This window comes from Saccopteryx bilineata, chromosome 6 (assembly GCF_036850765.1).
Source record: "Saccopteryx bilineata isolate mSacBil1 chromosome 6, mSacBil1_pri_phased_curated, whole genome shotgun sequence".
Taxonomy (NCBI): domain Eukaryota; kingdom Metazoa; phylum Chordata; class Mammalia; order Chiroptera; family Emballonuridae; genus Saccopteryx; species Saccopteryx bilineata.
The window spans coordinates 205,104,019-205,116,183 of NC_089495.1; the positions used below are offsets into that span (position 1 = coordinate 205,104,019).

Here is a 12,165-nt window from a genome sequence, read left to right on the forward strand (position 1 = left end):
GCTCCATTGGAGCAAAGATGGCCCGGGCGCTGGGGATGGCTCTGTGGCCTCTGCCTCAGGCGCTAGAGTGGCTCTGGTCGCAACATAGCGACGTCCCGGATGGGCAGAGCGTCGCCCCCTGGTGGGCGTGCCGGGTGGATCCCGGTCGGGCGCATGCGGGAGTCTGTCTGACTGTCTCTCCCCGTTTCCGGCTTCAGAAAAATACAAAAAAAAAAAGAATTTTTTTTTATAGATAAATTTTTATTAATGTTAATGGGGTGACATCAATAAATCAGGGTACATATATTCAAAAAAAAAGAATTCAGACACTTATTGTACTTTAAAAGTGTTGGTCTTATGTAAAATGCACACATTTACTTGTATTTAGTGTTAAACATATTGTATGGCTCTCATGGAATTACATTTTAAAATATGTGGTGTTCATGGCTCTCTCAGCCAAAAAGGTTCCCGACCTCTGGGATAGAGCGTTGGACTTGGATGCAGGGGACCCAGGTTCAAGACCCCGAGGTCACCAGCTTGAGCGTGGGCTCATCTGGTTTGAGCAAGGCTTACCAGCTTGGACCCAAGGTCGCTGGCTTGAGCAAGGGGTTACTCAGTCTGCTGTAGGCCTGTGGTCAAGGCATATATGAGAAAGCAATCAATGAACAACTAAGGCGTTGCAACGAGAAACTGATGATTGATGCTTCTCATCTCTCTCCGTTCCTGTCTGTCTGTCCCTGTCTATCCCTCTGTCTGACTCTCTCTAAAACAAAACAAAACAAAAAAACTGGAAGAACACATAACCGTGAAGTACTACTGGTTACTTCTGGGGAACGGGACTCGGGGGGAGATGTTTGTGTTTTGTTCTATGTAATTAGCATTGTTTTGTTTCCCAAAGGCAGTATTACTTTTGTAGTTTTTACTTAAAGAAATAAAACGAAAGGAAAAACGTCTTTAAGAACTGCAAGGTCTCTTCCCACAGGAACCGTCCTCGGCGCTCGCTCCCGCCAACTCGCACGGCCCAATCTCACCTCCCCGGTGTTGGCACGCACGTGTGCAGGGCTCAGTTCTGCGAGCGAACGAACGAACGGCGCAGCCGCGGCTGCGGCCCGTCCACCCCAGTCCACACTCCTCAGTCCGCTTTCCAGGGACACACTCCACGGAAGAGAACCGCTTCGAACAAAACAGCGCTCGAGACGGCAACACGGCAACCCCATGAGAACCAAGCGACCCACCGAAGTAAGTAAGGGTGGACGGTCACCTTCCGAGTGTGTCATCGGCACAGGCTGAGGAGCGGTGGGAAGCCACAACCCAGTCAAAGCAACACCAGGAATGGAACACCAGGAGTCCTTCCCGGAAACTGCGGGAATTCCGGACTCAGCCAAGCTGCTGGGCAGTGGGACAGGCTTCTGGGAGCTCAGGGGCTCCTACCAGAGGACAGGTTCTTTGCTTGGAGATACTGCCGAGTGACCCCCGTGTGTTGAGAGGCTCCTTCTGGGACGCGGCCTGGAGGGACAAGGAACCTGATTCCTCTGTCAAATCCAAGTGAGAGTCTGACTTCTGGGGGCAATGGGGTGGGGGGTAGGTACTAGAAAAACAGAGGGTCTGTGAGGCAGCCCAGAGAGGACACAAGGCTGGACAGACGACACTGGGCAGACACAGAGAGACCCCTGGAGAACTGAGGAATTCTGGGAAGCAAGAGGCCGTGGGTGTCTGCGTCTCCATTTCCAGCGACTTGCTCTGAAGTAAAGGCAACCCCGCTTTGTCGCCCCTGAAAGACCGTCACACGCCCCCACACTGACGCGGGGGTCCGCAGGAGGAAATCCAGAGAAGCCGATGGGACAAAGCGTCCCATGGACCCGTCATCCTCCACGATGCTCGTTCTAAACCCTCAATCCAAGGGCCAGATTCATTCTCCCACCCGAGACGACCCAAACCAAATAATGGATGGTGAAAAAAATAAAGCTCCCAGATGGAAATGGATGCATGATAGTGACCTGTGAGAGGGGAAAGCCTGGGACACAACAGAGGGGACTAAGAGATGAACAGAGTGAAAGACTAAAGCAAGCAAGGGCGAGCAGGACAAATAAATGAACCCCCCAACCTGCTCCGGGAATCCACAAGAGAGACCAGGACGGGGGTAGAACTGGGTTTCTCAGAGGACAATAGACAGAAGGGACAGACAGCTGTCTCCATTCGGGACGGATGCCTGGGTGCCCTCCCCTCCTTCACTTCCTCCTTCTCTCTCTCCTCTCCCATCTGTTAGCAAGTCCTGCCAGTTACAGCCTCCAAACACATCCAGGATCCAGCCACCCTCCAAACACATCCAGGATCCAGCCACCCTCTAAACACATCCAGGATCCAGCCACCCTCCTAACACATCCAGGATCCAGCCACCCTCCTAACACATCCAGGATCCAGCCACCCTCCTAACACATCCAGGATCCAGCCACCCTCCTAACACATCCAGGATCCAGCCACCCTCCTAACACATCCAGGATCCAGCCACCCTCCAAACACATCCAGGATCCAGCCACCCTCCAAACACATCCAGGATCCAGCCACCCTCCTAACACATCCAGGATCCAGCCACGGCTCCCCTCCAAACACATCCAGGATCCAGCCACCCTCCTAACACATCCAGGATCCAGCCACCCTCCAAACACATCCAGGATCCAGCCACCCTCCTAACACATCCAGGATCCAGCCACCCTCCTAACACATCCAGGATCCAGCCCCGGCTCACTCTCCAAACACATCCAGATTCCAGCTACGGATCACCCTCCAAACACATCCAGATTCCAGCTACGGATCACCCTCCAAACACATCCAGGATCCAGGCCCAGCTCACTCTCCGAACACATCCAGGATCCAGCCACGGCTCACCCTCCTAACACATCCAGGATCCAGCCACGGCTCACCCTCCTAACACATCCAGATTCCAGCCACGGCTCACCCTCTGAACACATCCAGGATCCAGCCACGGCTTACCCTCTGAACACATCCAGGATCCAGCCACGGCTTACCCTCCACTGCTACAGTGCCAGCCCAGGCCGCTCTCAGCCGCCCCGAGACAATGGCAAGAGCCACCTCCGCCTTCCTATTCCACATCTCGCATGGCCCAGGTCCCCCTACCCCGTCCGCTCTCCCCACAGCTGTCAGCCAGGGAAACATGAGCACCAGACAGGACAGGGACTCGCTGTCTCCCCCTTATAAAGAGCAAGCTCCCCAAAGATAGGGTCTTCCATTTCTGTTCACTGCTATATCCCCAGCAATCACTGCCCAGTGACAGAGAGTTGGCTCCAAATTAGCATTTGTTGAGAGAACTCCATGAGCGGTGCTGGACTGTATTCCACCTCCGTCCAGGAAGTGAATAAAGGAACTGTGTTTCACACCGGTCCGTGGGGACCTGCAGGTCCTAGCCGGCTGCATCTGCAGCAGCTGTACATGATGCTCACTGAAGGAGTGAATGGAAGGACTAAACAACAGGGTCACTGTCACCCATGGTGCTGGGACTGGCCCGGGCAGACCAGGCCTGGAAGAGAGCAGTTCATAAATAATGTCAAGTCGAAAAGAAAATAACACTATTGCCCTGGACGGGTTGGCTCAGTGGTAGAGTGTCAGCCTGGCGTGCAGGAGTCCCGAGTTCGATTCCCGGCCAGAGCACACAGGAGAGGCGCCCATCTGCTTTTCCACCCCTCCCCCTCTCCTTCCTCTCTGTCTCTTTCTTCCCCTCCCGCAGCCAAGGCTCCATTGGAGCAAAGTTGGCCCGGGCGCTGAGGATGGCTCTGTGGCCTCTGTCTCAGGCGCTAGAATGGCTCTAGTCGTGGCAGAGCGAGGCCCCAGGTGGGCGGAGCATTGCCCCCTGGCGGGCATGTGGGGTGGATCCCGGTCGGGCACATGCGGGAGTCTGACTGCCTCCCCATTTCCAACTTCAGAAAAATACAAAAAAAAGAAAATAACACTATTTAACACGGACCTAGGCAATTCTGTGCCAGCTACAAGAAATACCGAGGTGACCGAGGTCATTTTAGACATCTGTCTCTTCTAGTCTGTTAACAAGTACAGATAGCTCAGTGGCATGCTTGTTGTACTGGAGGTAAATGCAAGAGACACCCGGGAGGCCCAGACGGCCGAGAGAGGAGTCATGAAGACTGCTGAGCTGAGTCTTCCGAGGACAGCCGACCGGAGGAGAAAAGCCGCTGCGGGGAGACGGCAGTGTGGGCGTAGGCACAGCACCGGCCAGTGGTCAGGGTGGGGGGAGTCGGCAGATGCAGAAGACAGTCTGATACCAGACAGAAGGAAGTTACAAAGCATTTCCCTCCAGAAACAGAGCCTGTGCTTTCAAAAGCTCCTGGACCCTCCTCTCAAAGTACCCATCACCCCAGTAAGACGTGACCTCCGGAGGGGCTCGATACATTCTAAAACATCAAACAACAGAAACAGGGAGGGGAGACAGACAGTCCAGCCCTGGTTACGGGCGACTGAGAGCGGCGGCGGCTTTGCCCGCTGTTTCCAGCCGAGAAGGGAAGTGTGTGCCTCGAGCAGTCTCCTACCCAAAGCGTGCCGACGGCTGCTGGGGGCCCCTGTCCGCATACGGCTCTTCCTCGGGCAGTGAACGAGCCCCCCCCCAGAGCGAAGGGGTCCTCAGTTCTAAATTCATCTCGTGCAGAGAAGAGGACAGACTGATACGCTGACTGTTCCTCATTGAAGCTGTGACTTAAATCCTCTCAGTATTTAACTGTCTTTATTTTCTGACTTAAAATAGACAAAAAAAAAGGGGAGTGAGGGAAGGGATAATACAAATTTCATTGTACTGACAGAAAGACTTCAAATTCTAGTCAAAGTTAAAACACATTTTAAAGGTCACCTGACGGTTCACAGGAAATAAGCACATGGAGTCTGGTCGAGAGCCTTGAGCTGAGCCTTACGGTCAGCCTCACAACGCAGTACAATTCTCAACAAAGTCAGTCCCCCAGGGCCAGGTACGCCCTGCCGGGCACGGGAAGGTCCAAGTCTGAGGAAGGGGCTCTCTCCACGCCCCGTGACAAAGGCAGGCTCCGGGTCTGACGGGAAGAGCAGCCCCGGTTCCTGGTTCCCGGGAGCCGACGCGGCACACCGCGCTCAGCAGTGGAACCGCGTGGAGAACTTGGGTGACACAGGCACGGTCAGGGGCTGGTCGCTGGACTTGATCTCCAAGCCCTGGTACTTGCGTACTGGGTTTGCCTTGTGCACCTGCAAAGGAAGGAAAATCAAGTTACCGCTGACGAAGAGGTTAGAAAAGCACACTTACAGCTGTGTTCTTTTCTCCTTGAGAAAATGTTTGTAGCCTGACCGATGGTGGCAGTGGACAGAGAGTCGACCTGGGACATTGAAGTTCCAGATCAAAACCCCAAGGTTACCAGCTTGAGCGTGGGATCATCAACATTACCCCATGGTCACTGGTTTGAGCCCCAAGGTCACTGGATTGAGCAAGGGATCCCTGGCTCGGGTGGAGCCCCAGCCCGGGTCAAGGCACGTGTGAGAAGCAATCAACGAACAGCTAAAGTAAAGCAACTACGAGTTGGTACTTGTCATCTCTCCTTTCCTGTCTCCCTCGCTAAAAATGTACAGCTTACACTAAAGAATGTCAGACCTATGTCCAGTTTGAGAGATTGTTACTAGAGTGTGAGAGGCTATACTCAATTTCAGCAGAGAAGAAATCCATGTTAAGAACTAGCTAGAATACAGTCTCAAGCTCACTGAGTGTTGATATTCCCCAAAAACACAGACAGGAAAAAAAAAAAACTACAAAGAAAAATACCCCAATAACTAAGAAGGTATGCTAGGAGAAGGCCTGGTCCCATCCATCCTTCTGAGCAGTCTAAAGTCAATCCTACATTAGGCCAAACTAACAGAGCTAACGAGCATCGACAGAACTGTGCCCTCAGCCTGCACGAGACTCGCTGTAACACAAGGCCCCATGAGGGGGACAAGCACGAGAAGCAGGTACCAAGTACTGGAGGAAAATCAAAGACCTGAGGGTGGAAAACAGGCTGGCCCTGGGCATTTATCTGGGGTGGGGACCGTGCTGTTTTCCGTTCAATCGGAAGACGGTAGCTCGCTCTGTGGGGGCGCCAACCCGATGGTTTGTCTCAGGGTCTCCTGTCACCACCGTCGCCCTGCTGGCCGTGTGGCAGCTGCTGGCTCGGCTCTGTCAGACAAAACCCCAACAACTGTGTGTTTCTGTATTCCTTCTTTTATCTATCCTACGAGGTTCCATCTGAAACTGTCTTCTTCCTCCCTGGTGCAGTTATGTGGCTTGCTGTCCTCCCAGTGAAAGGATCCTTCATGCAAACTAAGCTTTCTTTTTGGACAATATTTAAATCATGTTAGTGTCAGAGCACGGGGTTATGTGAACGCTATGTAATCCAACTCCAAGGAATCTAAGTATTCAGAGGAAAATGAAAACATGGTTACTGCCCAATTCTCATGTCCCTCCCTAATTATGTATTCTTGTCTAACAGTGAAATACATCAGTTTTCTGAAGCCTTGAGGAAATAATAAAAATAAGTTAAATAGTGCATCGCTGCGCAGTCACGCCATTCCACGTCCTCCTTAGGAGGCCTGTGGGAGAAATTCTGTCTGAACTCCATACTAAGGGTAAGTATGTTTTTAAAGACCTAGCTTGTCTTTAACTCATGAACACTGTGAGTTTTGTAACTGACAGGTGGGTTCCTAAGAAGGGCCAAAAATATGACCCAAACTCAGCAGCTACAGGGATCACGATGTACACATTCCAAGCCTCGGTCACAGCTCGACTCTGTCACCACCCCTGATTTGTGTGATTTCTGCCCTCACTATCTTTCTGCATCCTTGCAGCCACCTTAGAGCCTTTCTGGAGCAAGACAAGGCACAGGTAAGACAGAGACGCCGCAGGCTGTGGGAGCCCCTGCCGCCCCGGGGAACGGGTAAGACAGAGGCCACACCCGCAATGCAGCGGGCACAGGTAAGACAGATGCCGCCGCCAGCCGTTACCAGCTCCTTCCGCAGCTGGGCCAGCTCTCTCCTCTGCCTCTCCTCCTCCTGCTGCCGCGCCTCCTCCAGCTGCTGCGCCCGCTGCGCCTCCGCCTCGGCCATCTTCCGCTCCAGCTCCTGCCGCTCCTTGGCCCTCTTCTCCGTGGCCAGCTGGAAAGGTTCCTGGACTAGAGAACCAGAAAGGCCCCCTGAGCACAGAAACAGAGACAACGTTGGTACACAGCGGGACTTGCCCTGACCTAGCCCCACAGACCCGGCAGGCTCGCGCAGGCGGGCAGTGGGAGGAGCACGGTGGGGCCCAGCGAGAGAAGGCAGGCGGGCACACCGCGGACAGTCTTAGGACGTTAAGAGTGGGAGGGGATCCCGGAAATCAAATCAACTGCTCAGGAGAAAAGCAAGATGCACGCAGGAGAAGTAACTTGCTCAAAACCATAGTGACTTTGAGACAGACAGATGTAGGACAAAAATCCCATTTTCTGACACCCCGACCAGTGCTTACAGAAGCACATGTTTTGTATCTAAGGCTTGCTTCAGGGTGAAGTCCAGAAGGAGGCCCTGGCTCTCCCTCCCTCACTTACTGCTTACTCTTTAGGTGGGCAGAGCCTACAACTGTTACCAAAATGCCAGCTGCTTCTGCCCAGGCTCCTGCTCTGTGAATCTGGCCCCAATACATTCTGCAACTCAAAAGAGCTGCTGGGTTTAAGGAAAGGCAAAAGGTGGCCCTGGCCAGTTGGCTCAGCGGTAGAGTGTGGGCCTGGTGTGTGGAAGTCCCGGGTTTGATTCCCGACCAGGGCACACAGGAGAGGCGCCCATCTGCTTCTCCACCCCTCCCCCTCTCCTTCCTCTCTGTCTCTCTCTTCCCCTCCCACAGCCAAGGCTCCACTGGAGCAAAGTTGGCCCGGGTGCTGGGGACAGCTCCATGGCCTCCACCTCAGGTGCTAGAATGGCTCCAGCGGCAACACAGCATCACCCCATGGTGGGCAGGCTGGGTGGATCCCGGTTGGGTGCATGCGGGAGTCTTTCTCTGCCTCCCCACTTCTCACTTCGAAAAATACAAACAAAAAAAAAATGAAAGGCAAAGGGCTGGGGCTGGGAGGAGGAAAACTAGACCCTCTCCAGGCAGGTGCCCTGCTGACACAGCTGAGTCCTGAGCATCCCTCCGGGAGTCTGACGGTGTTGCCCAAACCCCCAAACTGCATGTCATACTACCAGTCATGGATTTCTTGTCTTTCTTGGGAACAAAGGGCTCCTGGAATATGACGGTGTTTGCACGAGCCTTGAAGCAAGCCGCTTCTTTCTGCTGTTTCAGCTCCTCCTCCAGCTATGAGAAAGAAAGTCTGTTAGACAACATGCCTTGACCACCACCTCCATAATGCAAGCTCTAGCGTTTCTAACCCCTGCACCAATAAAGACAGCGGATGAGCCTGACCTGTGGTGGCGCAGTGGATAAAGCGTCGACCTGGAAATGCTGAGGTTGCCGGTTCGAAACCCTGGGTTTGCCTGGTCAAGGCACATATGGGAGTTGATGCTTCCAGCTTCTCCCCCCTTCTCTCTCTCTGTCTCTCCTTCCTCTCTCTCTCTCTCTCTCTCTCTCTCTCTCCCCCTCTCCTCTCTAAAATAAACAAATTAAAAAAAAATTAAAAAAAAAAAAAAAAAGACAGCGGATGACTTCATCTAAGCCCAAGTTAAACCCCCCTCACAGGGAGTAAGTCAGACCTACAACATCGAAACCCAGAGAATAGAAAGCACCTTTAAGACAGAGCTGAGCCCTGAAAAACAGAGATTAGGGGCACCAGACATCACAGTTAAAAACCCTCGTATAACTTTTGACTCCTCCCAAACTTACCTACAAATAGCCTACTGTCGGCAAGAAAATTTACTGATAATATAGTCATTTAACACATATTTATTATGTCATCTATATATATACATATACACACTGTATTCTTACAGTAAAGTAAGCTAAAAAAAACAAAATGTTATTAAGAAACAAGGAAGAGAAAATACTTTTACTGTATTTACTGAAATATCTTTGCCTAAGTGGACCCGTGCAGTTCAAAATCCATGCTATTCAAGGGTCAACTATAATTTTAAGGTCTTAACATTCCCCCAGGCATTATATTAATATATACTTCTTGCTCTCCCCCTCCTCATTAAATCAATAAATAAAATCTTTAAAAATAAAATGATGAGAGATTTGGTGATGTGTAAACGTTGACTGTCACCATTATGGGATGGCTGTTAGAAAGTTTTTGCTACAATGATAGTACTGTGGCTATGTTTTTTTGTAGTACTTGTGTTCTAAAGATACATACAGAAGTATTTTTGGATGAAACGAGATTACACCTAGGATACGCTTCAAAGCAATCCTGAGTAGATGGAAGTATCCAGTGTAGAGAATAGAAGAAACAGGATTTTCTATGTTTTGATCACTATAGAACCAGGTACAGGTCCATGCAAGTCATTATACTATTCTACTTTTGTGTATATCACGACATTTTGTGTCACGGTTCTGGAGAGAGATTCGCTAGCACTTCCAACCGTCTTAATTTTCCTAGAAAACACCACCAACGAGGGGCCTCCCCTCAGCCATGTCAGCCATCACATTTCCCGGGCTCCGAGTGGTGACTTCCCAGAGCTCCTTTTGGCCAGAGTCCAAGATAAGTGGCAATATAAAAATACTGACAAACTCAGGGATTCAGGAAAAACCTTTTTTCCCAGGTAGAGAAGAATTAGATTTCAATTAAACCAGCCAACAACCAACCAATCAATTGTTTTTAACTGCCAGTCCTCTCTCCTCTAGGAAGAGCAAATGGGGCACTGTGATGACAAAGGGCACAGCACCCTGAGACCTCCCCCTCATCCTGTTCTCATCAAAGCACCGACAGACATGGTGCGTATTTAATGGACAAGGCTAACAGACGAGACCTTAAGGAAACTCCGGACGCAAAGAAAGCCAGTCAGTCCCCAGACGAGCACCTAAGCAGGGACCAACGACCTCCAGCCAGCTCACAACCTCTTTTTGCACAGCCCTTGAGCTTAGAATGGCTTTCACAGGTTTAAAGAGTTCACACGCACACACTATGACAGAAACCGCAGGTAGCCTAACACACTTAACACTCAGGGGTGGCTAAAGCAGACGCATAGCTGTGAGTACACAAGACAGTTCATTCTTGTATCATTAGTTATTTATTATTAACCTACCTGTGCTCACCTCTGTACTGACTATCTGATTTTTTATAGAAAAGTATGCTGATCCAATTTAAAAACATTTTTCTTAAAAGATTTTATTTACTGATTTTAGAAAGATGGAAAGCGAGTATTAAACTCATAGTTGCTTCACTTTAGTTGTTCATTGCTTGCTTGTCGTATGTGCCCTGACCAGACAAGCCCAGGGTTTTGAACCAGCGACCTCAGCATTCCAGGTCAACGCTCTATCCACTACACCACCACAGGCCAGGCCCGCTGACCTGATTTATTACAGAGACAGAGAGAGAGTCAGAGTGAGGGATAAACAGGGACAGACAGACAGGAATGGAGAGATGAGAAGCATCAATCATTAGTTTTTCGTTGCGCATTGCGACAGCTTAGTTGTTCATTGATTGCTTTCTCATATGTGCCTTGACCGTGGGCCTTCAGCAGACCGAATAACCCCTTGCTCGAGCCAGCAATCTTGGGTCCAAGCTGGCGAGCTTTTTGTTCAAGCCAGATGAACCTGCGCTCAAACTGGCAACCTCGGGGTCTCGAACATGGGTCTTCCGCATCCCAGTCTGACGCTCTATCCACTGCGCCACCACCCGGTCAGGCCCGCTGACCTGATTTAGATGGGAGACTCTGAAATAATCCTGTATGCTGGTTCCCAGATGATTGTCGTGAGCCTGCCCAGTCTTACAAACCAACAGGCCCCACCCGGCGAGCCGCCCGCCCGGCCCTCACCTGGTGCTTCCAGCTCTGGGCCTTCAGGGCGCCTCTCCTGTCGGTCTGCAGGCAGAACGGCTCAGTCTGGGTGGCATTCTTCACCTTCTTCTCTGGCAGGTTGACGGTGTCAAACTGAGGCAAAGGAAGTGCCTTGAACTTGGGCACCTGATAGAAAACATAATATTTAAGATAAGGCCTTCCTAGTCAGAAAGCAACAGCTGCACCAGACTATTGGGATGAATCTAAAGCTAAATAGGAAAGGCCTGTTTGCAAAGCAGCACAGTGTAACGAGGGGCTTCAAAGGAAACTTGGGCTTTCCCCCCAACACTACCAGCAATGGCAACATCAGCTCGGGCAAGTCACTTACCCTCCTCGGGCCAGAAAGGCTGTTAACATGACCTGCCCGTGCATGTGTCATCAAGTTCCGTGAAGGGGTCAGAGGAAGTCAGCGATTTCAGTTACACGCAGCAGCGTAACAGATTATCTTTGAGGGAAACACCTACCTCTACTTTCTGCAGTTCTTTTAATTTCTTCTCCTTCTGTAACTGGTGTTCTTTGTCCCGAGAATCAAAAGAGAAAGGGCATACTTCCACCGTTTTTGCCTCTGGGATGAAGGGCTTAAAAGGCACCCCAAAATGTGGCACGGGCTGAGCCCTGAACACTGCCGACTCCACTTCCTACGAGAAAAGTTGCAGTTCAGGAACAAGGCCGCTCACTCTCACCTCCACAGGACGTGGAGTGAGAAGACAGTCTATGAGAGAAGTCATTAACTAAGCACGTCCCTCCCTCAGCCTCCTCGCTGTCTGTCTCCTGAGTACGGAAGGCACCTACCAATCACAGGGTGAGACCACCATGGGAGGGTTGATAAAGGACCAGCACGATCACGCCTAAAGGGTCTATGGCTTTCACAGGAAGGTTATAGAAACTCAGCAAGACCACCCAGCGTGAAGAGAATGAAGACCAGGAGAGAGGAGACAAGCGAGCACACACCCTGGCCTCCTCGACCCACTTTCTACCCAGACGCCACTGACACACGGGACTGGGAGTTCATGGGAAGCCCAACCACAACAGGACCAAGCGAGGAGTTCGGGTGCAAGCCGGCAGCATAAGATTACTGTGTATTAGAGACTGAGCCAAAGAAGGGGGGCACTCATGGGCATAGAAAACAGTGTGGTAAATGTTGGGGGACAGGAGAGAGGGGGTCTGGGGGACAGAGGGAGGGGAGGAGGGCACAGGGGATGAGGAATAAGT

At 51.4% G+C, this 12,165-nt stretch overlaps 1 protein-coding gene across 11 annotated transcripts in view; it reads right to left on the minus strand.

Moving 5' to 3' along the window:
* Positions 1 to 282: 282 nt before the first annotated feature.
* The window catches only part of TPX2 (TPX2 microtubule nucleation factor), a 48,408-nt gene continuing 36,525 nt past the window's right edge, over positions 283 to 12,165 (minus strand). For 7 of the 11 annotated variants that reach the window (XM_066235387.1, XM_066235381.1, XM_066235382.1 and 4 more), the window contains exons 13-17: positions 11,418 to 11,591; positions 10,933 to 11,079; positions 8,206 to 8,317; positions 6,997 to 7,184; positions 283 to 5,214 (exon numbers count right to left, since the gene is read on the minus strand). In XM_066235387.1, coding sequence (XP_066091484.1) covers positions 5,104 to 5,214; positions 6,997 to 7,184; positions 8,206 to 8,317; positions 10,933 to 11,079; positions 11,418 to 11,591 — 732 coding nt within the window. In that variant the 3' untranslated portion in view covers positions 283 to 5,103. The remainder of the gene's footprint in view (positions 5,215 to 6,996; positions 7,185 to 8,205; positions 8,318 to 10,932; positions 11,080 to 11,417; positions 11,592 to 12,165) is intronic. The other 4 variants (XR_010726064.1, XR_010726062.1, XR_010726063.1 and 1 more) reach the window with 4 other exon arrangements.